This window comes from Lynx canadensis, chromosome E1 (assembly GCF_007474595.2).
Source record: "Lynx canadensis isolate LIC74 chromosome E1, mLynCan4.pri.v2, whole genome shotgun sequence".
Lineage (NCBI taxonomy): Eukaryota > Metazoa > Chordata > Mammalia > Carnivora > Felidae > Lynx > Lynx canadensis.
This window is the reverse complement of record NC_044316.2, coordinates 24,661,655-24,686,714: the sequence shown is the minus strand read 5'-3', so window position 1 is coordinate 24,686,714 and position 25,060 is coordinate 24,661,655. Positions and strand designations below refer to the sequence as shown.

Sequence of the window (25,060 nt, the reverse complement as noted above, 5' to 3'; positions counted from 1 at the left end):
GTCAAATATAAAATATCAATAAGGAGATAAAAATTTTAAAAGTGAACTCAATGGAAATCCTGGAGTTGAAAATTACAATAAATGAAATGAAAATTCGCTACAGGGACTCAGCAACCGATTAGAGTTGCAGAGAAATAATCAGCAAAATAGAATATAGATCAATAGAGATTTTCCAGTATGAAGAGCAGAGAGAATAAATAAAAATGAACAGAAACTGAGGTGTGTGAAACACCAGAGACAGGTATACCAATACACACATAATGGAAGTCCCAAAAGGAGGAAAGGAGCAGAAAAAAATATTTGACAAAATAATGGCTGGATCTTCTAAAAGTATTCAAAGTCACTAATCCAAGAAGCCCAACAAACTGCAAGCAGGTTAAAAACAGATCCACATCTAAACATATCACAGTCAAACTGTTCAAAGTTACAATGAGAAGATCTTAAAAGCAGGAAGAGAAAAATGACTCCTTCTGTAGAAGGCAATAAGATTAATGGCTGACCTTTTTTTTTTTTTTTTCTTTTAGAAATGATAGGGGTCGGTAGGCAGTGTGATGACATTCAGAGTGTTGAAGGGGGAAAACTGTTAACCCAGAATTCTTTATCCAGCAGAATTATCCTTCAGAAATTAAGGTAATTTGAAAACAGTCCATACAAACACTATTGCTAGGTAACATGTCTTAAATACTGAAGGAATAAAATACTTAAAATATTGAAGGAACTTCTTCATGCTAAAACAAAGTGACCCCAGACAATAATTTGAATTGCATAAAGAAATATAGAGCACGAGTAAACATAATGATATACCGATACATTTCTGTTTCACCTTTTTACTGACTTAAAATACAAAATCATAAGACAATAATTTGAAAGCTATGTTGTTCTTACATGATAAAAAGACGTCATATGCATGACAATAATACAACCAAGAGAATGGGAACTAGAGCTATATTTGAACAGCATCTATATTTTACTGAAATAAATTATTAATCTGAAGTAGCATGTGTTAAGCTTTATTTTGTAACTCTTTAGAGCCATAAGAATATAATCCCAAATATAGTTTCTTTAAAAAGATAATTAAAATGATATGCTATCTAATACAGAACAATCTAATACAAAAGAAGGAAGTAAAGGAGGAATAGAAAATCAAAAATACTTGAGATAAATAGAAAACAAGTAACAAAATGTAGGCACAAATCCATATCAATAATTACTTTAAGTATAAATGGATTAAACAATTATCAAAAGCTAGACTGATTTTTTTTAATCCAAATACTTGAGATTCAAAGACACAAATAGATTCAAAGTAAAATGCTGAAATAAATATAACCATGCATATTTAGGAAAAAATGGCTTTTAGACAAAGGATTGTTACTACACAGACATTTTATAATGGTAAGTTGCAGTTCTTCAGGAAAATATAAAAGTTGTAAATGTATATGCACCCAGCAGCAGAACACTCCACCCAACAACAGCAGGGTACATATTCAAGTACATGTGATATTGTCTAGGACAGACTATATGTTAAACCATGGATTATTACACTGTGGCCCATTGGCTGACTTTGGTCCACTACCTGATTTTCTACAGCCTACAAGCTAGAAATGTTTTTTTACACTCTTTTTATATATCAAGAACCATAAAGCCTGGTTTGAGAGAAGTTAAAATCTAAAGATAGGTCAATTGAAGCTATTGAGACTGAGTAGTAGAAAGACAAAAGAACTAAGGGAAATGAACAGAGTTTAGTACCTGTTGAAATAGCAGCAACCGTACCATCATACACATAGGAATCCCAGAAGGAGAAGAGAAAAAGTGGCAGAATACTTGAAGAAATAATGGGTCCAAACTCCCCACACTTGATAAATGATATGAACCTAAACATTAGAAAAGCTCATCGAGCTCCAAGAAGGATAACACTGTAAGTGATTTACACCAAGACTCATTTTAATCAGATGATCAGAAGCCAGAGACAGAGAAAAATTTTAAAGTAGCAAGAGAAAAGCTATCCACCACATGCAGTAGATCTTCAATAAGATTAACAGCAGGTTTCTCATCAGAAATCTTGGAATCCAGGAGTGAGCAGAATGGTACTTTTATTCTGTATCTAGGAAAGATATTTTTTTCAAAAGTGATTTGGATTTAAGTGAATTCTTACGTGTGACAATAAAAACCATGAGCAACCAAAGAAAAAATAGATAAATTTGACCAACAAAATTTATTTATTTTTATTTTTTTAATTTAAGTTTATTTTGAGAGAGAAGGATTGTGCACACGTGAGTAGGGGGGAGGGGCAGAGAGAGAGGACAGAGAGAGAATCCCAAACAGGCTCTACACTGTCAGTGCAGAGCCCATTGAGGGGCTCAAACTCAGGAACTGTGGGATCATGACCTGAGCTGAAATCAAGAGTGGGACGCTTAACCAACTGAGCCACTCAAGTGCCCCTGACCATCAAAATTTTAAACTGTTTATCGGGGCATCTGGGTGTCTCAGTCAGTTAAGCATCTGACTTCAACTCAGGTCATGATCTCATGGTTCGTGAGTTCATGACCCATGTCAGGCTCTGTGCTGACAGCTCAGAGCCTGGAGACTGCTTCAGATTCTGTATCTCCCTTTCTCTCTCTCTCTCTCTCTCTCTCTCTCTCTCTCTCTCTCTCTCTCCCTCCCTCCCTCCCCTGCTTTCTCTCTCTCTCTCTCTCTCTCTCTCTCTCTCTCAAAAATAAATATTAAAAAAATTTTTTTAACTTATGTTTATCAAAGGACATTGTCAAGAAAGTGACAAAACAACCTACAAAATGGAGATAATATTTGTAAATCACAGATCTGCCAGGGGTCAACTAACCAACAAAATGGAGATAATATTTGTAAATCACAGATCTGCCAGGGGTCACTAACTCCTAAAGCTCACTAACAAAAGAAAACTCAATTAAAAACTGGGTAAAGGACTTGAATACACATTTCTCCAGAGATGACCTACAAATGGTCATCGAGCACATAAAAAGATACTCAAAATCATTAGTCATTAAGGAAATGCAACTCAAAAACCACAATGATTCTGCTTTGCACTTACTAGGATGTTTATAATTAAAAAAATGGAAAATAATTTTGTAAGGATGTGGAGAAATTGGGACACTGATATATCACTGGTGGAAATATAAAATGGTATAGCTGCTGTGTGGAAAAGTTGGTAGTTCCTCAACATGGAATCCCATGTAACCTGGCAATTCCACTTCTAGGTATATACCCCAAACAGTTGAAAACAGGGACTCAAATACTTGTAAACAAATGTTCATAGCAACACTATATACAATAAGTAGTAAGTGGAAACAGCCCAAGTAGCCATCAGTGGATGAATAGGTAAACACAATGTGGTATATGCATACTGAGGAATATTATTCAGCCATAAAAAGGAACGATGTATTCCTACGTGCAGCAACATGGATGAACCTCACAAATGAAAAAAGCCAGATATAAGAGGTCACATATTGTATGATTCTATTTATATGAAATATCCAGAATAGGTAAATGAATAGATAAAGAGAACAGAATGGTGATTGTCAAGGGCTGGGGGAAGGGAATAATAGGAAATAACTGCCTAATGTATCACTACTCAGTTGGGATGTATGAAAATGTTTGGAGAAATACACATAACATAAAAGTGACCATTTAAAGCATAACAGTCCACTGGCATTAGTACATTCAAAATAGGCAACCAACACCTTATGTTATGAATTTCTCCTCTGTAAAAGTTTTTTTTAAATCACCATGTGTTACCACTTCATACCCACTTGAACGTTTGATAGAAAAGACAGGCATAACAAGTGTTACCAAGAATGTGGGAAAAACTAGAACCATTGTACCTTACTGATGGGAATGTTAAATGGTGCAGCCACTTTGGAAAATAGATTGCCAGTTTCAGATTATCAGATGTTAGGTAGATAAACAAAATGTGTATACAGACCTTTGGAATGATTTTAAGTAATATTTGGAATGGAATTAAAAGGCACAAACTAATGATACCTGCTGCAACATAGATGAACCTCAAAAACATTATGGTAAGGAAAAGAGGCCAGGTATAAAAGACCATGTGTTGTATTATTCTATGTATATGAAATGTTCAGAAAAGGGCAAATTGTAAGAGATAGAAAATAGACTGGTAGTTTCCTGGGCTGAGGGTGGTGATGTAACTTGACTAAATGTGGGTACAGGATAGCTTTTGGGGTTAATTGAAATATTCTAGAATTGGATTCTGGTGATGGTTGCACATGTTTATAAATTTACCAAAATCATTGAGCTGTACGCTGAATTCAGGTAAATTTTGTGTTATATAAGTTAGTCCTCAGTAAAGCTGTTTTTAAAACATCAGTGTGAAGCCTGATAGTGGTATTTAGGACTCCTAAATTTGGCTTACCAGTGTTTCACTAATTTAAACTATGGCAGTCCCCCAAGTATATGTGTCATGTTTTTCCTTTGTAAAAATTTCTAATGATAATTTGTGGATGTGTGGTCATCTGTTTCATACTATTTGATATACTGAATGTCTTTTGTATGTACAGAGGATGGTTAGAACGAGAGAGCAGGTATGGTCTGCAACCAGGACACAATTGGTTTATCATCTCCATGCAGTGGTGGCAGCAGTGGAAAGAATATGTCAAATATGTGAGTATGACCCCCCTATGTAATATTTTATAGGATTTTCAACTCTATCAGACTTTGGTGGCTCCTGGCCAGTAATAAAATCCTTCTACATAGATGAGGATTTGATGGGGAAAGAAATGAGTACCTGTGTGATATATTTGCTATAGACCAAGCTCTGTGCTTGTACTGCCACATAAATTTCATGCCTTGAAACAACTCTGTGAGGAAGGTGATAATGGACACATGGGTGCATGTATATGCATTTTACATATCTCATTTAATGCTCACAATATCCCTGGGAGAAAAGTGGTATTATATTCATTTTACCTGTGATGTACCTAAGGCTGAAATTAAAGGTGACCTAAATATCTTGCTTACTGGGATCAAACCTCAGTTCTGACTTTTAAGCCAGTGGTATCTCAACCACATCACTTACCTTATCCTTCATTTGTTCACCTTTTTCATCAAAATGTTGAAGACCCTTGGGTAAGAAGTGTTGATTTTTCTGTTCAAGAAAGTTAATTTCAGGACTAACATTAGATTCAGTTTCTAAATGATAATCTGCCATTGTTCCAAATAAAGAGTTAAACGAGGAATTCTCAGTGAAAATTCTAGAGTCTTTATGTATGTATGTGTGTATTTTGATTGTTTATTTTGAGAGAGATCACATGCGAGTGAGGGAGAGGCAGAGAGAGAGGGAGAGAGAATCCCAAGCAGGCTCCATACTGTCAGTGGACTCAATCTCATGAACTATGAGATCATGACCTGAGCCAAAGTCAGAGTTAGATGCTTAACTGACAGAGCCACCCAGGCACCCCTAGAGTCTTATGTAAAACAAAGAATGGATTTTTCTTCAGTATGAAAAGACTCAGAGTAATGCTAGGAATCATATTTCTCCCCATTTTTGGAGAGCCAGTTGATATATAGATTCATCGTTAGTTACCAAATGGTCACCAACCAAATGATCACTAACCTGATAGTTTGATTCATATTTTTCCTGTATGTCCTTTTGTGTCATTGCTTATTTATCAGAATATTAGTAGATGTTCACATTATTTACTTCATTATTCTAACTGGTTCTTTTTCCATTTGCAGAGTTTAATATTGTGTTTTCACATATAAAATATGTTAATTGGAAAAAATAGACTGATGTTGAAGGAGAAGTAGGCAAATGACTTCAAACTTTGTAGGTAGATAATGATGGTGATTGTAGGTAGAAAATGAAAACATTGAGGTAAAGCATCAAGTCTTTTTGAAATGCTTTTGTTCTTTATATTCTTAAATTGGCCTTAGAATTAATGGTTATTAAAGTCTTACTGGCTACAGACTCAAAGAAAATCCTCATTTTGTGTTTTGAAGTGTTATTTTTATTTCCTGTAGGAACATGGTAGAGGTCTTGTTCTTAGCAGCACATCTCTTATAAGTAGACAGAAGTGCAGTGTTGAGAACACAAACCGGATTTGCTCTTGCTTCCCATAACCCTTCTGTGCATGAAAAGATTAGTGGAGGGTAGTAAGGGAGAGATATAGAGGTGGAAATCTACACTTAGTATCATATTCTCTCTACTGTGGCATTCTGTATTGTTGTCTAGTATGTCTGTCAAATGCAGACTTAAGTTTACTTTAAAATGAAACTGGTTAACTGTTGTGAGAAAGGTATCAATTTATGTGTAGGGAAAAGTAGCAGAGACTTAAGGCAACTTACTTAATAAGGGGGAAAAATGTAAATTGAGTAAGAGCAGTCTTTTCTGAAGATATATATTAGAAAAGTGATCTTTAGTAAATAAAAGGTAACTTGTGTTTATATGCAAATACTATTTTAAAAATGACATTCTGGGCCTCATCTGTAAAATGAGATTAAGAACAGTAACCTGCATCATAGCATGTTAAGAAGATTAAAGGAGCTGATACATGTGAAGCATTTAAACAAAAATTTTTTTTAATGTTTGTTTATTTTTGAGAGAGAGAGCGTGAGCAGGGAGGGACAGATAGAGACACAGAATCCGAAGCAGGCTCCAGGCTCTGAGCAGTCAGCACAGAGCCTGATATGGGGCTCAAACCCACAAAACTGTGAGATCATGACCTGAGCGGAAGTCAGACGCTCAACTGACTGAGCCACCCAGATGCCCCTATGAAGCATTTTAGGACAGGTGTCTGGTACATAGTAAGTACTGAAGTATTACCTAATAGTCTGAGAAACAGTATAGGATAATAGCAGTGAGCTTGTACCCCTTGTGTAGAGTTCTGGACCTGCTACTTGCTGTATGACTTTAAACAAGTTACTTATCCTTTCCCTACCTCAGTTTCTTCATATGAACAACAAGATTATTTCAATAGGGTTGTTATAAAGAATTAAATAAATTAACATTTGTGAAGCACTTGGCCCCATGCCTGGCAAGTAGAAACCCTATGTAAAGTTAGGGAAGTAATGGTAGTAATATTAACAGTGGTTTTAGCAGCAGTAGCAATAGTAATTAATGCTTTCTATTTACCTTTGCAGTATATAGCAATTTTGGCAAATACTTTGTTTAAGAAAAATTAATTGGTGTTTTATTGTTTGGATAATTTGATCTTACTGTGGGCTTAATCTGCCCACCTAATAAGACCATCAATTAGCTTTAGTTAATGTCCTCCATAAAATGGCATACTCTGTAGTGGTTTACCTCAATTTGCTGTGATTGACTTGAGTTGAATATTTGATCTGCTCATGCAATCTGTTCATTAATGAGCCAAAGGTATTTCTGCCATGTGAAATCTCCCTTTGTAAAAATGTAAATGAGGAGAAATGGTGAAATCTTTTCTGTTTGTCATCATTGTAGTATATATGTTTGTCCTTTCCTCCTGTTTGAGAACTGAGGGAGCAGTATACTACTCATGTACTAGTCCTCATGAGTACTAGTACTCATGTACTAGTCTTATTGTTTTATTATTATTATTATTACATAATGCTCTAACTAAGAAACATTTGAAGCACTTCTCTTTTTTGAATTTATAGACAAAGCCTCTGAGGTCTCTTTAGGTTTTGTAATTGCACAGAGTTGTATTAGGCAATTACTTTATTACTTGATCTAGATTTCTGGAGCTTGGGTCTCTTGATTCCTACCTTAGTGCTTTTTCCGTTACTCTATACTGCCTTCCATTTTTTGAAAACCAGCATTGCAGACTGATGTAATATAAAATTGGCAGAACTAGTAGTTGTTTAAGTTAATTAATACTTGGAATATACATATGTATAAAAAGAAGTAGCATCATCACTGATAGAGAAGAAAATGAATCCTGACCCTTATTTTGGAACATCATTAATCATTTGGATACAACTCAGAAGGAATCATGAAATGCTTAAAATAGAATTATCGTATGTTAAAGTGCCACATAGCCCTGTTAGGAATCATCGACTCAAGAGAATGAGGAAAATTTCACCCTGGGTGAAACCTTATCTACTGTAGAGACCTATCTTCTTAAAAACACAGGACAGTTGCTAATAGTTCCAGAGCCAGAAGTCACTAAAAACAAACAAAAGATCCTTTGATATTTAGGGGAAAAAAATTTCCAGAGCAACTGGAAAATAACACTCTCAGAAAGAGCCAGTGACTACAGTATATGACCATTATTGGTTTGCTTAACATGCGAAGGAAAGATTAGTTGACTGAAATGGTTGATAATTTCACCGAAAGCAAGAGTGGAAGCAATGACCTGAAAAATAGAGGAGGAAGGAAAGAAGAAAGAACCTGAGTAATGGTGACAGTTTCATCAAGGCAGTGCCGGACACCGAGAGCAGTAGATTCCTAGAATAGCAAAGAAAGTCAGACAGTGAGAAGACAGACCACTCTAGTTGGAACAGTGGGAAATAAGTGAAGAAAAGCTCTTACTCTCTAAGTCTAAAAAGGTTTATCATTCACTGCACCATGTTAAAAAGCATATGGGTACAGTGTGCAGTCACTGGCAGCAAAGATTTCAGTCTCGATAAGCTATTAAAAATCATTCTATTGCTAAATTATTGTAAAACTTAAAGTATTATAGTGCATAAACAACTTAAAATAAATGGAATAGAGAAATGAATCTAAATTTAAAAGAGTTTCCTGGCAACCATGTGATAGTTTATGCACCCACCATTTAAGGTCAAGAACAGTTACAGCCAAAATAAAGTGATTTTTCTGGACGATACGGAGTGATCTAGAGAAGACTTTAATTTTTCAAAAGTTATTCTTTCAAAATGGCTATGCTATCAGTCTTACTCCTGCTTTATAGGAAATAAGTAAATGAACCCAAAAGACTCACTAAAATCTGAATCTGTTTAGAGTTTTATTTTATTTATTTTTTTAAGAAGAGCTTAACTTTATTTTTTTAATGTTTACTTTTGACAGAGAGAGAGTGAGCGAGCATGAGTGAGGTAAGGGCAGAGAGAGGGAGGGAGACAGAAGATCCAAAGCGAGCTCTACACTAAGAGCAGAGAGCCCAGTGTGGGGCTCGAACTCACGAACCATGAGATCATGACCTGAGCTGAAGTCAGATGCTTAAGTGACCGAGCCATCCAGGCCCCCTTCCCAGCTGTTTTTAGAGGCAGTTTGTATCTTGGTTAGCAACTCACTCCTTACACCCACACCCCAGATTGAGTTTGGCTTTGGGCCCTTGATCTTTAAACAAGAGAGACTGACCTTTGTGGGTTGTTAAGTTTTAGGATTCTTTATCTTCCTCTCTACCCCATTCCATGTAATCTTGTTCCTGAGATCAGAGAATTGGTAGAAGACTGTGGGAATCACAACTATAAACCCTGTAGAAATGGGATTGTCTAGTTAATAAGGAATCAGAACCTAAATTGACTGCCAAGAAGAGAACCTGTGTTCAGACCTGGTGGGTGGGACTGACAGTGGGCCATGTGGTAGGCATATTGCCTTATCCTGAGAGCATCCTTCCCCCATGACCTCTGTTCCTTCTCAGATTTTATTTATTTTTATGTGGAAGACATTGATACAAAGCAAATAGCCTATATGTAATTTGCCACTTTTTCAGGGGTGTGCACATTGTTCCAGAAAAGTGGTTCTCTGGTGTGCCAGAAGTGGTGTGCATTGGAATCACCTGGGTTAAAAGAAAACACCTGGTGCCCTGATCCTCACCCTCAGAAATTCTGATTTAATTGATTTGGGTGCCACCTTGGCCTTGGGATTTTAAAAGCTTCCCAAGTGATGCTAATGTGCCACTAAGTTGGAGAACCGCTAAGAGAGAAATTCCAGAATATCTCTCCCCGAAGGAAGACTGTATTGGCAGATAAGAAAAAAAAAATCAACTATTGGAAGTGAAAAGCAAGTTCCAGAGCAAGTAATACATCCAATAAGCAATCAGTTGCTACTATACTCTCAGTATTTGCAGCACATTATGAAAACAGAAGTTTTAGACAATAATCCTCACTAGGACAATGGCTATCAATTTTGACTGCATAATAGGATCACATAAAGACCTTTTAAATTCTTTTTTTTTCAACGTTTATTTATTTTTGGGACAGAGAGAGACAGAGCATGAACGGGGGAGGGGCAGAGAGAGAGAGAGGGAGACACAGAATCGGAAACAGGCTCCAGGCCATCAGCCCAGAGCCTGACGCGGGGCTCGAACTCCCGGACCGCGAGATCGTGACCTGGCTGAAGTCGGACGCTTAACCGACTGCGCCACCCAGGCGCCCCAAGACCTTTTAAAAAAAAGAAAGAAATGCCTCTGTTCCGCTCCAAACCTAATAAATCAGAAACCATTGGAGTAATATAAGTCATTTTTGTTCACTGAAAATTTCTTTTGAAATCTAAATTTAATGCATTTTTGCTGATATGAACTCAATATGAGAAAAACTTTGAGAAAATAAGTATTATCTCTAAGAAATTGCTGTAAAATCCACACACTGAAAGCCAAACATATGATAAATGATGTAAACTACTCAAACCTAATTTACATGTCTACTTCTTTGGCCATGAGTCATTTTGTTTCTTTTGTTCTGTTGTCCATACAATTTTGACTTTGATGGATAGTGTAATTTAAAATACTATGGGGTGCCTGACTGGCTCAGTCGATAGAGCATGCAATTCTTCAGTCTCTGGGTTATGAGTTCAAGCCCCACGTTGGGCATAGAACTTACTTAAAAATATATATATGTATATATATATATATATATATATGTGTGTGTGTGTGTATATATATGTGTGTGTGTGTGTGTGTGTTATATATATATATATATATATATATTATTATATATGCCAATAACCCAAAATCCTATTTAATGTAGATTCCCAATTTATAGTCACTTCTGTACTGTGGTCATCATATTTTGCCATATAATGCCCATGCTATTTTGCTTAATACGTTTATGTAAGTAACTTTATCATTTTAATTATATTTTATCATTTTTATGTAAATATTTTAAAAGTAAACTTTATATCACTTTTTTTTTTTATATATTTTTAATGTTTATCTTTGAGACAGAGAGAGACAGAGCACGAGCAGGGTAGGGACAGAGGGAGAGAGGGAGACACAGAATGTGAAGCAGGCTCCAGGCTCTGAGCTGTCAGTACAGGGCCTGATGCAGGGCTCGAACTCACAGACCGCGAGCGAGATCATGACTTAAGCTGAAGTTGGACGCTTAACCCGACTGAGCCACCCAGGCACCCCTATATCACTATCTTAAATAGAAAATCAGTGTCACACTCCAGAAATAGGTCAAATAAAAATAAATTCAGTGAAAATAAGATATAATATCAAATTCTAGCTAAATAGTGTTGCCCTTTAAAGACTAGTGTTAAAGCCTGTTCTCTGTTAAAAAGAGAAGTTATTAAATGTTATATCAGCAGATCAAGTATTAGATTAGCACATTAATCTGTTTTTTTTTTTAATTTTTTTTTTCAACGTTTATTTATTTTTGAGACAGAGAGAGACAGAGCATGAACGGGGGAGGGGCAGAGAGAGGGAGACACAGAATCGGAAACAGGCTCCAGGCTCTGAGCCATCAGCCCAGAGCCCGATGCGGGGCTCGAACTCCCGGACCGCGAGATCGTGACCTGGCTGAAGTCGGACGCTTAACCGACTGCGCCACCCAGGCGCCCCTGTTTTTTTTTTTTTAGATGTTTATTTATTTTAAAAGAGAGAACACGAGCAGGGCGGGAGTGCAGAGGGAGACCGAGAATCCCACTGACAGTGCAGAGCCTGACACCAGGCTCAATATCACAAACTGAGATCATGACCTGAGACAAAATCAAGAGTTGGACGCTTAACCGACTGAGCCGCCAAGGCACACTTAAACTGGGACCCTTTCCTTGAAGTAATCAGAGGAAGTGAGAGAGAATTGAAGAGGGAATAAAATTTTCACGGTGAGCTAGGGTTATTTAATACCCAAATTAATCTGGTATTTTTCCCATACTTTAGGAACGTTAATAATTGACAGAAGATGCTAACATTAGGATCTGTAGTAAAGAATGTGAATCTCTGGGGCACCTGGGTGGTTCAGTTGATTAAGTTTCCAACTCTTTGTTTTGGCTCAGATCATGATCTCATAGTTCGTGGGTTTGAGCCCTGTATTGGGCTCCACACTGACAGTGAAGAGCCTGCTTGGGATTCTCTCTTCCTCCCTCCCTCCCTCTCTCCCTCTCTGCCCCTCCCCTGCTTGCTCGCTCTCTCTCTCTGCTTGCTCGCTCTCTCTCTCTCTCTCTCTCTCCCTCTCTCTCTCAAAATAAATAAAACTTAAAATATGAATTTGTATACTTCTGAATTGTTTGAAGTTTTAAACAATTGCTGTTTTTAAAAATTTAATCCATAAAGTGAATTGGGCTGTAGAAACCTGGGTTTTATTCTCATTCTTCTTGCCACTCTATTAAAGGCACTGAAATTTCTTCAGAACTGGCTTCTGAAGGATCTACAAATTGATGGTATCACCTGGTTTATAGATCAAAGAGGAGAAAGCATATAATAAAATGTTGATACAGTGTCTCCCTGTTTGGGCTAAAATTAGAGATGCTATAATTGCATTAAAAGAAACTAAAGCACCCACTGTGCTATTGCTATGCTGTTACTTGGAGTTCGTCTTTTAAATTTGATGTGTTTTTTTTCTTGGGATGCAATTATTTACTTTATAAGCATTGCCTTCAGTGATCAATTTTATCTACTAAAATGCATGTCAGTGTTTACTGAATGCCACTTGAGTTCTTCTACCCATGCTCTTGTGTATCTCCTCAGATGCCTACGGGATCTTGTTTTACTGGTTAATTCCTTCAGTCTTTCTCTTTCCCCTCTCAGTTACAAATATCCTAATCTTCTAAAAACATTCACAATGCACATTCTCATAGCACCTTTCCTCCTGCTTCTCTGCAAGTCTTATGTTTCTGTTTTTCCATTACTAAACTTAGTAGAAAATAATTCTATGCAAGCAGTCTCTGCTTCTGGTACTGCAAAATCTCTTGATTTCTCTCTCATCATTCAGATTCAGTGTCCTTCCCAGATTCTTCCATTGCCTATTCTGTAAATATTGTTCTCTCATTGTTTTACATACAACATTTTCTTATGCTTTAGGAAGTCTCTTGAGCTCCAGAATTTTATATTTAGCCTCTTTTTCTGTCCTGGACACAAGACTCAAGTGTCTAGGTAACTCAAACAAGAATATCCCCAAATAAGCTCTTTCCCCAAATGATCCCATTAACTCACATACTTTACCTTATGAAAGTGTCAACTCCCATCTAGTTGTCTTCACCAGCACCTCAGGTTCTACTTTGGAATTATCTTTGCCTCTTTTTCATGTAGTTGTCAATTTTTTTTCACCTCCTACATATCCTAAGTCCATGTTCTCTCCACTCTTCCTTTTCTGAATCTAGCTTTATGGTATAGTAGCTTATCATCTCTTGCCTTGAATTATTGTAGGAGTCTTCTAACTTGTGTCTCAATTTTCAGTTTCTGTCTCTAGTCCTTTCTGTAGTTTTAAAGCAAAAAATGGATTATAGTGTTCCCCTGTTTGAAACCCTCTCACAGGAAAATCCTGTGAATATAATGTTAAGTGAAAGAAAAAGAAACCATATGCTGTTTTTTAAATGTAATACATATTGGGGTGCCTGGGTGACTCAGTCAGTTAAGCTTCTGACTTTGGCTCAGGTCATCAGGTCATGATCTCGCAGTTCATGAGTTCCAGCCCTGCCTTGGGCTCCCTGCTGTCAGCATGGAACTTGCTTCAGATCCTTTGTTCCCCTCTCTCTCTGCCCTTCCCCTGCTTGCACTCTCACTTTCTCTCTCTCTCTCTCTCTCAAAAATAAATAAAATAAAAAACATTTTAATAATAAAAATAAAAAAATAAAATTTAATAACAACCAGAATGATAGTTCACATTTACTAGATGCCAGGCAATTTACATGTGTTGCTCATGTAATCTTTGCAATAACTCTAAGATAAATACGAATATTATCCTGATTTTTACTCCTGAAGAAACTGTAGCTTAGAAATTAACTTACTGTGAAAGGCCGAATAGCTGGTATGTCAGAGCACTCCCCTTAATTCTAACTATGTACTCCATGCTATTTATTTTTTACATATACATACGTTTTCAGTCACAAAAAAATAAAGGAAACACATCAAAGTGTCAACTAATGCTAAATGCTGGAATCTGAATACTTGTAATATTTTTGTTCATATTTTTCTAGATTTCCTACAGTAACACTATAATCTGTAATAATAAAAAAGCAAATATTTAATTTTTTAATATCAAAAAAATCTTCCATGGTTTTCGCTTTTCAACAGAATAAACTCTAAATAATTTTATGTCGGGGGCACCTGACTGGCTGGCTCAGTTGGTAGAGCATGTGACTCTTGATCTCAAGGTTGTGCATGCGTTTAAGCCCCACATTGGGCATAAGATTACTTCAAAAATACATGTATACATACATCACTCACTCACTCATTCATTCACTCACTTTGTGTTACAGAGTGCTTTGCAATACGTTCCCAGTCCACCTTACCAATACTATTTGTACACACCTCTTCCCCTTTGAAGAAACTAAAATTTAGTTATACGGTAAAATGTTCTTGGGGGGCCTGGGTGGCTCAGTCGGTTGAGCGTCCGGCTTTGGCTCAGGTCATGATCTCGCTGCTTGTGAGTTCGAGCCTTGCGTTGGGCTCTGTGCTGACAGCTCAGAGCCTGGAGCCTGCCTCGGATTCTGTGTCTCCCTCTCTCTCTGCCCCTCTCCTGCCCATGCTCTCTCTCCCAAAAATAAAGTAAAACATTAAAAAATATTTTAAAAAATTGTATCTTCTCTATTAAAAAAATGTTCTTAATTGGTGGTAGCTAACTATAGGAGAATTAGAAGCAATAGATAATTTGGGGATTCATCTTATGCCTTAATCTCTGACTTCATGATTTTTAGGATGCCAGCCCTGTTGTAATTGAGCCATCATCTATTCTGAATGGAGGAAAACACTCATTTGGAACAGCAGTACACTCTATAGAGCAAAGTGAAGATAGAATCGGAGGTGGCAGCCTCAGTTATATGAACACCACAGAGGAGAGATTTTCAGACAACATTTCTACTGCATCTGAAGCCTCAGAAACCGCTGGCAGTGGTAAGTATGACTTGTTTCCCATAAAGTTTATTCAGGGTTACTTCTTAAAGAAGTATACTTTGTCAGAGAGTGTGCTTGGTAGGATATAATCAGGCTTCCATTCACAGAAATAAGTTTTGAGGTGGAGGGGGTGTTTTATTTTTTAATTTTTAAATTTCATTTAAATCCACATTAGTTAACATATAATGTAATAATGATTTCAGAAGTATAATTTAATGATTCATCACTTACATATAACACCCAGTGTTCATCCCAACAAGTGCTTCCTTTTTGTTGTTGTTGTTAAAGTTTATTTATTTTTGAGAAAGAGACAGTGTGAATGGGGGGAGGGCAGAGAAAGAGGGAGAGAGAAAATCCCAAGCAAGCTCTGTTCTGTCAGCACAGAGCCCTATGTGGGGCTCGAACTCACAAAACCATAAGATTATGACCTGAGCCGAAACCACGAGTCGGACACTCAACCAACTGAGCCACCCGTGACCCCTAGTGCCCCCCTTAATGTGCATCACCCAGTAAGCCCATTCCCCCCACCCAACACCCATCCAGCAACCCATCCAATAAGTTTGCTCTCTGTATTTAAGGGTCTCTTAGGTTTGCCTCTCTCTTTTTATCTTATTTTTCCTTCCCTTTCTTTATGTTCATCTGTTTTGTTTTAAATTCCACACATGAGTGAAATCGTGATATTTATCTTTCTCTGACTGACTTATTTCACTTAGCATACTACACTCTAGTTCCATCCCCGTTGTTGCATTTTTTACAAATGGCAAGATTTCATTCTTTTTGATTGCCAATATTCCATTGTGTATATATACACATCTTCTTTATCCATTTGTCATTCAAAGGACATTTGGGCTCTTTCCACAATTTGGCTATTGTTGATAGTGTTGCTATAACATTGGGGTACATGTGCCCCTTTGAATTAGCATTTTTGTATCCTTTGGATATATCCCTAGTAGTGCAATTGCTAGGTTGTAGGGTAGTTCTATTTTAATTTTTTGAAGAGCCTCCATACTGCTTTCCAGAGTGGCTGCACCAGTTTGCATTCCCACCACCAGTACAAAAGTGTTCCCTTTCCTCTGCATTCTCACCAACATCCATTGTTTCCTGATTTCTTAATTTTAGCCAATATGATAGGTGTGAGGTGGTGTGAGGTATCTCACTGTGTTTTAATTTGTATCTCCCTGATGATGAATGATGTTGAGCATCTTTTCATGTACCTGTTAGCCATGTAGATGTCTTCTTTGGAAAAGTGTCTGTTCATGTCTTTTGCTCATTTCTTCACTGGATTTGTTTTTTGGGTGTTGAGTTTTATAAATTCTTTATAGATTTTGGATACTAACCCTTTATCCAATATGTCATTTGCAAATATCTTCTCCCATTACAAAGGTTGCCTTTTAGTTTTGCTGATTGTTTCCTTTGCTGTGCAGAAGTTTTTATCTTGATGAGGTCCCAATAGTTTGTTTTTGCTTTTGTTTCCTTTGCCTCCAGAAACATACCTATTAAGAAGTTGTTGCAAGCTGATGTCAAAGAGGTTGTTGCCTGTTTTCTCCCCTGGAATTTTGATGGTCTCCTGTCTTAACGTATAGGTTTTTCATCAATTTTGGGTCTATTTTTGTGTATGGTGTAAGAAAGTGATCCACATTCATTCTTCATCATGTCGCTGTCCAGTTTTCCCAGCACCATTTGCTAAAGAGACTGTCTTTTTCCCATTGGATATTCTTCCTGCTTTGTCAAAGATTAGTTGACCATATATTTGTAGGTCCATTTCTGGGTTCTCTATTCTGTTCCATTGATCTATGGTCTGTTTTTGTGCCAGTATCATACTGTCTTGATGATTACAGCTTTGTAATACATCTTAAAGTTCAGAATTGTGATTGTTTTTCCTTTTCCAGGATTGTTTTGGCTATTGAGGTCTTTTCTGGTTCTGTACAAATTTTAGAATTGTTTGTTCTAGCTCTGTGAAGAATTCTGTGTTATTTTGATAGGGAATTCATTTAATATTTAGGTTGCTTTGGATAGTAACAATTTTAACAATATTTGTTCTTCCAATCCAGGAGCATGGAATGTTTTCCCATTTTTTTTGTGTCTTCAGTTTTTCATAAGCTTTCTATAGTTTTCAGCATATAGATCTTTTTTACCTCTTTGGTTAGGTTTATTCCTAGGTGTTTTATGGTTTTCGGGGCAATTGTAAATGGGATTGATTCCTTGATTTCTCCTTCTGCTGCTTCATTATTGGTGTATAGAAATGCCACATATTTCTGGCTGGGGGCACCTGGGTGGCTCAGTTGGTTGAGCATCTGACTTTGGCTCAGGTCATGATCTCACAGTTTGTGAGTTCGAGCACCACGTTGGGCTCTGTGCTGACAGCTTGGAGCCTGGAGCCTGCTTCAGATTCTGTGTCTCCCTCTCTCTCTGCCCCTTCCCCGCTCATGCTCTGTCTCTCTCTGTCTCTCAAAAATGAATAAAGTTAAAAAAAAAATGCCACATATTTCTGTATGTTGATTTTATATTCTGTGACTTTGCTGAATACATGTATCAGTTCTGGCAGTTCTTTGGTAGAGTCTTCTGGGTTTTCCACGTAGAGTATCATGTTGTCTGAGAAGAGTAAAAGTTTGACTTCTTCCTTGCCAATTCTTTTTGATGTCTGATTGCTGAGGCTAGGACTTCCAACACTATGTTGAACAATTGTGGTGAGAGTGGACGTCCCTGTCATGTTCCTGACCTTAGGAGGAAAGGTCTCAGTTTTTCCCCATTGAAGAAGATATTAGCAGTGGGTCTTTCATATATGGCTTTTATGATCTTGAGGTATGTTCCTTTTATCCCTATTTTCTTGAGAGTTTTTTTTATCAAGAAAAGATGCTGTATTTTGTCAAACAATTTTCTTGCATCTATTGAGAGGATTGTGTGGTTCTTATCTTTTTTGTATTACTTGTGAATATTGAACCAGCCCTGCAGCCCAGGAATAAATCTCACTTGATCGTGGTGAATAATTCTTTTAATGTATTGTTGGATTTGGTTTGCTAGTATCTTGTTGAGAATTTTTGTATCCATGGGGAAATCTCCTTTTGTGGGATCTTTGTCTGGTTTTGGAATCAAGGTAATGCTGGCCCATTCACAGAAATAAGTTTTGAATGAAATGGTCAATTATGTTTCTTGAATTCATTAGTAGCTTTACAAAGAGAAGCTCTTCTATATTCTACTTCATTAATCTCTCAATTTGAAAATATATTCACTGATTAAGCCACTTCTCTCCATATTAAATTATTTTGTTAGGTGCCTGGGTGACTCAGTTGATTAAACGTAGGACTTCCGCTCAGGTCACGATCTCACAGTTTGTGAGGTCAAGCCCTGCATTGTGATACTCTTCAGATACTCTGCCCCTCTCTCTGCCCTGTCCCCGCTCACTCTTTCTTTGTCTCTCTCACTCTTTCTCTCACTCTTTCTTTCCTCTCTCTCTCAAAATAACTTAAAAAATATTTTGTTTAATAAGTTTAGATTTAAGAAGACCATTTTTGAGAAAAGTCTAAATTTCCATCTCCAAGACTCTCTCTGCTTTCATTGGATTTAATGCATCCTCATACCAGATTCTACAGACATTTCAGGCCAGAACTGGGGGATTATTTTGTAAAACTATTGACAAAAGTCATAATGCTTCCCATAATCTCCCTCACTCCTTGGTACCTATCTAAAATTCAGTGTTTCTATACATTTGGAGGAAATGGCTTGATGTTTTTGTGGCCCAACTGAATTGAGTTGATCCCTGTTACTCTGCTGATAACAGTAGCAGGACTCTTAGACTTACTTTCTTGTTATTTCATCTTTGAGATCTTTTTTTCTTTCCATGGAGGGAGCATTCAAATTGGACAGAGCTAGCATCTTCTCTACAAAGTTCTTTGTAGAATCTACTCCTTGTTCCCCATCTGACATTATAGTGATCACTTAGCAGTCCTAGAAGTGCTCTCTCTCATGAGCCTTAACACCAAGATTATTTCTTAACCCTCTTAAGGTCCTTTTTGATATGTGCTCACTCTGACCTGTGCTATCCACAGGCTAAGCAGTGCCACAGATAAGAGATTTAAAGTGATTGATGGCTAGAATGTTTACCCTAGATTAGCCTATAGTTTAGAGTTGAAATACCTTAAAATACCATTGAGGTTCACAACTCTAGGTCATCATTACATTTTTCTGTGTGCATCTTTCTTTTGTAACCTGTATGTCTTCCTTTGAAATAAGTTTATTAGGAAACCATTCCTTCCCCTCTGGTACTCTTCTATTCTTGTTTTAGCTCCTTCCCTTTGGTTTAGAGACTTCTCCTCCTCCTTCCCCTACCCCCTATCCCTACCCCTTACCCCTTCTTCTTCCCCTCTTTCCTCCCCCCCCCCCTTTTTTTTAATACTTCTTCTTATCACCATTATCTACTAAGAACATTTGGAATGTGTTTATAGGTGGAAGAGAAGAATTAAAGGTGACTGTGTGAGAGCCCAGCTATTTGGCCATACTTCTTTTCCTGTCAAAGGATGTGTAATTCTTGTGACTTACTAGATATTTTAGGAGGTTGGCCAAATGTCCATTTGGTAACAGTTTTTAAAGCTTTTCTTCCACCTAGTGTTATGCTAGGTGTTTTCCAGAAAGAATACATGTATATTTCCTATCTTCTACAGAGTTATCAGAATATTATACTGTACTGACTGACATGCCAACACAAAAATAGCATAATACATGGACACTGAGTTCATATCTTCAAGCCTATGTATAATAACTAAAAATAAAGAGATTCCATCCTCTTTTCCCTTACAGGCTTTCTGTATTCTGCCACACCAGGGGCAGATATGTGCTTTGCTAGACAGCATAACACTTCTGACAACAACAACCAATGTTTGCTAGGAGCCAATGGGAACATTTTGTTGCATCTCAGTCCTCAGAAACCAGGGGCTATTGATAACCAGCCATTAGTAACTCAAGAACCAGTAAAGGTAAGTGATTTGACATCTACTTAAAATAATTCTCTTTCAAGTGGCAAATAAATTCCTTTCTAGAGGTTTTAACACATAGCACAACATTCATACATTCGTGATTCACTTAATTAACCTGGTGTAGATGGATATCTCTGCATAGTACACATCTGTGAGAATATTTTATGATTTAGAGAATATTTTATGATATAGAAACAGTAGTAATCTTTAAAAGTATTCTTGGGGGGCGCCTGGGTGGCGCAGTCGGTTAAGCGTCCGACTTCAGCCAGGTCACGATCTCGCGGTCCGGGAGTTCGAGCCCCGCGTCGGGCTCTGGGCTGACAGCTCAGAGCCTGGAGCCTGTTTCCGATTCTGTGTCTCCCTCTCTCTCTGCCCCTCCCCCGTTCATGCTCTGTCTCTCTCTGTCCCAAAAATAAATAAACGTTGAAAAATAAAAAAATAAAAAAAGTAAAAGTATTCTTGGGGCACCTGGGTGGCTCAATCGGTTAAGAGTCTGACTTCGGCTCAGGTCATGATCTTGCAGTTTGTGAGTTTGAGCCCTGCATCAGGCTCTGTGCTGACAGCTCAGAGCCTGGAGCCTGCTTTGGATTCTGTCTCCTCTTTCTGCCCCTCCCCACTTGTGCTCTGTCTCTCTGTCTCTCAAAAATAAATAAATGTAAAAAAAAAAAAAATTCTTAGGACAGCTACTGTGAAAATGTAGTTTTATGTGTATGTGGAATTTTTTTTTCCTAAAATAATATTTTATACTGTGTTTGAAAGAAATCTGTGAAAACCAGTCTTATTTCCCAATGCTCTAATGATTTTTCAAATATTTTGAATTTTTTTTTTTTTTTTTTTTTTTTTTTTTTTGCCTTGAGTTATCTTCCTTAAATAATTTATTTTGAAAGTTAAAAATAAAAATCTCTTATAGAAAATTCATTTTTTTTCCAGTAACATAAAACTGAGTCGTGACATATGTGTTTGTTCTCCTGTGTCTAGGTTATGTTAAAACACAAGACTCTGTATAAATACTAAAAATACTAAAAATCAACATTTGTGTTCCATTCTTTCTAAGGCTACATCGTTAACACTAGAAGGAGGACGATTAAAACGAACCCCACAGCTGATCCACGGAAGAGATTATGAAATGGTTCCAGAACCTGTGTGGAGAGCACTTTATCACTGGTATGGAGCAAACCTGGCCCTTCCTAGACCTGTAAGTATAACTAGTAGTGCTTTATCTAAGGAACAGTCCTAGTTTGGGTCTTCTGTTACTTTTCTATATGAATTTCACTATCCACAAATTAGTTCTTACCTGTGACAGCAGAATACTCAGTACCTGTAAATTAGTTGAACAAAATTTATGTTCCTTTTAAATGTATTCATTCATTTGTTCAGACATTTACTGAGCACTGTATTAGGTACCAACTCTTCAGTGATGTGTTTATGGGAGTGTGGCTACGTGGAGTGGAGAGAATAGTCACTGAATTAAGTAAAGTCAAGGATATTATGAGGCTAGGCTATTAAATAAGTCATCCACATAAACACAGACTTTAGGATAATGCAGGACTTAGGCTGAGCAGAAGTCTGAAAGCCGGTGCCAAAAAGTTCAGTGAATATAGAGGAAGTGGTGTAGTAGTTACTTCTGAAACTGTAATTTGCATTAACCACACAGGCATCCAGTTAGGGATTGATTCTTCCCATAGCTGTTGGTGGATTTTTGTGTTTTGTCTTTTTGAAGGAAGGACACAAAAATGATCACAACAAATGATAACAGGAATTCAAGGCTTGTGAATGCTGATTGTTGCCATTACTAGGATGAGTCATTCAGAGCATAAATAAAATGTTCTAAAATAATTTAAAAGACTTGAAGTATATAATATCAAAATATTAATGAGTTTACTATACAACATCTGTTGTGCTTATACAGTAAACAACAGGACTCATTACCCTGAATACTTTGCATTGTCAATGCAGTAAAATACTTTGTAAAAAGGTTCTTTTGTAGATCAAGAAACACTCTTCCTTCATACAATGTCTGAGATAGAACTTTCTTTTTTTAAGCGTTTATTTATTTATTTTGAGAGAGAGCGTGTGTGAGCAGGGGGCGGGCAGAAAGACAGGAAGAGAGAGAGGGTCCCAAGCTGACAGCATGGAGTCCAGTGCGGGGCTCAATACCACAAACCATGTGGTCATGACCTGAGCCGAAATCAGCAGTTGGACACTTAACCGACTGAGCCACCAAGGCAGCCCCAAGATAGAACTTGCCCCAAGATGGAACTTTCTTATACTAGGAAAGTTTGCATGGATGAGATACAGTTACTTAGATCACTTCTAAAAAGAGTAAAATCTGCTATAAAGCTCTAGTGTATAATTTTGATGTTGATTTTGAGTTATTAATAATTATGTTTATTAAAAATTGTGTTTAAGTTGGAATCAGGAATTTAGTATTGTGTTTCTTGGCTCCAAAAGTTTCCTACTGTATTTGTCATCAGGACCCCTAGACAGATACATATAAATATGAATATACATATATATACTATATGTACTTTATCTATATTCTTTATATACTTTATTTATTGGGAGGTGGGGTAGTCCTTCATTTAGTCACTTAATTTCTGGGACTTTCGCTGTATCTTAAAAAAATTTTTTTTAATGTTTTTATTCATTTTTGAGAGACAGATACAGAGCACTAACAGGGGAGGCACAGAGAAAGAGGGAGACAGAATCTGAAGCAGGCTCCAGGCTCTGAGCTATCAGCACAGAGCCCAACACAGTTGAAACCACGAACCTTGAGATCATGACCTGAGCCAAAGTTGGACACTTAACTGACTGAGCCACCCAGGCACCCCTTAATTTCTGGGACTTTCCTGCTGTATCTTAATATTCTATATCTACAGGGAAAACATTGTTGATAATTATGTTTGACACATATATACTTTGATGTTTTAGAGGCTGCCTAGATTTGGATTACCAGCGTTCCAATCTCTAAATCCCAGTGTCCTCCTCTGTAAAATGAAGATAACAATATCTACTTCATTAGAGTTTTGATAATTAAATAATACGTATGATTAGGACAGCATCTGATTTATAGTAAGTGGTCAGTAAATATTGACTATTGCTAATATTATCATCTCATCATTATAATTATTAAATGAGTTTTTCAGAGCCCCACGCAAGGTCATGTTTTTACATTGAGGTCAGACAAATATTAAAGTAATTTTACTAGATCAAAGCTGCATTTACTGGCTTAATAGTATTTTTTTAATCTCTAAATTTGCCTGCTTACAGGAAAAAGTGCTGTAAAAAATTTAAATATGGTGTTTTCAGGTAGAGAATACTAAATGTATTGCCATGGCAAGGTTAAAAATTAATGTTTTTCACCTTCATACTTATATAAGTCATACTATTTATTTAAATAATATCTTTGGGGCACCTGGGTGACTCAGTCAGTTGAGCGTCCGACTCTTGATTTCAGCTCAGGTCATGATTTCACAGTTGTGAGATCGAGCCCGACATTGGGCTCTGCACTGAGTGTGGAGCCTGCTTAAGATTCTCTGTCTCTCTTTCTCTGTCTCTCTCTCTCCTCCCCCCCCCCCACCCACTCTGCCCTTCTCCCCTGCTGTGCTCACTCTTTCTCTCTCTAAATAAAATGCAAATTATTAAAGTATATAGATACATATACACACCAAGGGGGCACCTGGGTGGCTCAGTCAGTTGAACGTCCGACTTCAGCTCAGATCATGATCTCATGGTTTGGGAGTTCCAGCCTCACGTTGACTCTCTGTTGACAGTGTGTACCCTGCTTCAGATCCTCTCTCTCCCCCTCTCTCTGCACCTTCTCTGTTCGTGCTCACTCTCTCTCAAAAATAAATAAAAATATTTTTAAAAAATATTTAATTTGTACATGTTGTACATGCTCAGTGATAAGTGACACACACAAAAAAAAAAAAGAAATAAAATAATGCCAAATCCTACTACTTAAAAGATAACCACTATTAACATTTGGTGTGTATCTTTCTAAGCAGTGTGCATTCCTCTGTGCCTACTCATACATATACATATGTAAGTAGATATGTGTGGGTAATTTTATGAAATTGAATCATCTTATACCTGATGTTTTGTGACCTGCTATTTTCAATCTAACATAGATGCTGTGGATATCATTCTAGGTCAGTAAATCTAGATCTGTACCATTATTTTCAGTAATTGCATAGTGTTCCTTTATATACTTTGCATACATGTACACTTGCATATGTACATAAATCATAATTTATTAACCAATCACCTACTGATAGGCATTTAGTTTGCCTCTAGCACCTAATTGTTAAAAAAAATTTCTGGCGAGCGTTTTCTTTCCCAACATGGTGTGGTGATCTCTTTACGGTAAATTCCTGCAAATGGAATTGCATCTGTTGTTTGCAGTTGTCACTGAGGTTAAGAAGTTCAAAGACAAGAATAATTAAAATGTAAATAAATGTGTTTTGTATGTTTGTACATAAGAATTTGTTAATTTGTAATTTGCTCACGAAAGCACTTTTATCTTGGCAAGCAAGATGGGCATTATAAAAACTACTTCATTATCAGTTCAGATTCTGCCAAAGGTATGTTTTTATATAGCTTTACAACTACAGATACTGTTATTATTTTTTTTATTTAAGTAATCTCTCCCTACCCCGAGACCAAGGGGTAACATGTTCCTCTGAGCCAGGCAGGTGCCCCAGATACTGAATTATTAATTTTTCCTCAAATCATGTAAAACTGAAACCATAAGAATGATGGTTGGTTTTGTAGCTGTCAGTGCCTGTTTAGAAGTGGACAGACTTCTTCTAGCAGTCTTAGAGGAGAATACCAGGGAGAGAGTTACTGCTTATCATTTAAATAGGATTTGATAAACCTCCCAAGTGGAGC

At 37.0% G+C, this 25,060-nt stretch overlaps 1 protein-coding gene across 1 annotated transcript in view; it reads left to right on the top strand.

Moving 5' to 3' along the window:
* USP32 (ubiquitin specific peptidase 32) overlaps positions 1-25,060 on the top strand; it is a 241,238-nt gene that overhangs the window by 172,585 nt on the left and 43,593 nt on the right. Inside the window, 4 exon segments of the mRNA XM_030294593.1 lie at positions 4,551-4,653; positions 15,005-15,200; positions 19,995-20,170; positions 21,225-21,365. Coding sequence (XP_030150453.1) covers positions 4,551-4,653; positions 15,005-15,200; positions 19,995-20,170; positions 21,225-21,365 — 616 coding nt within the window.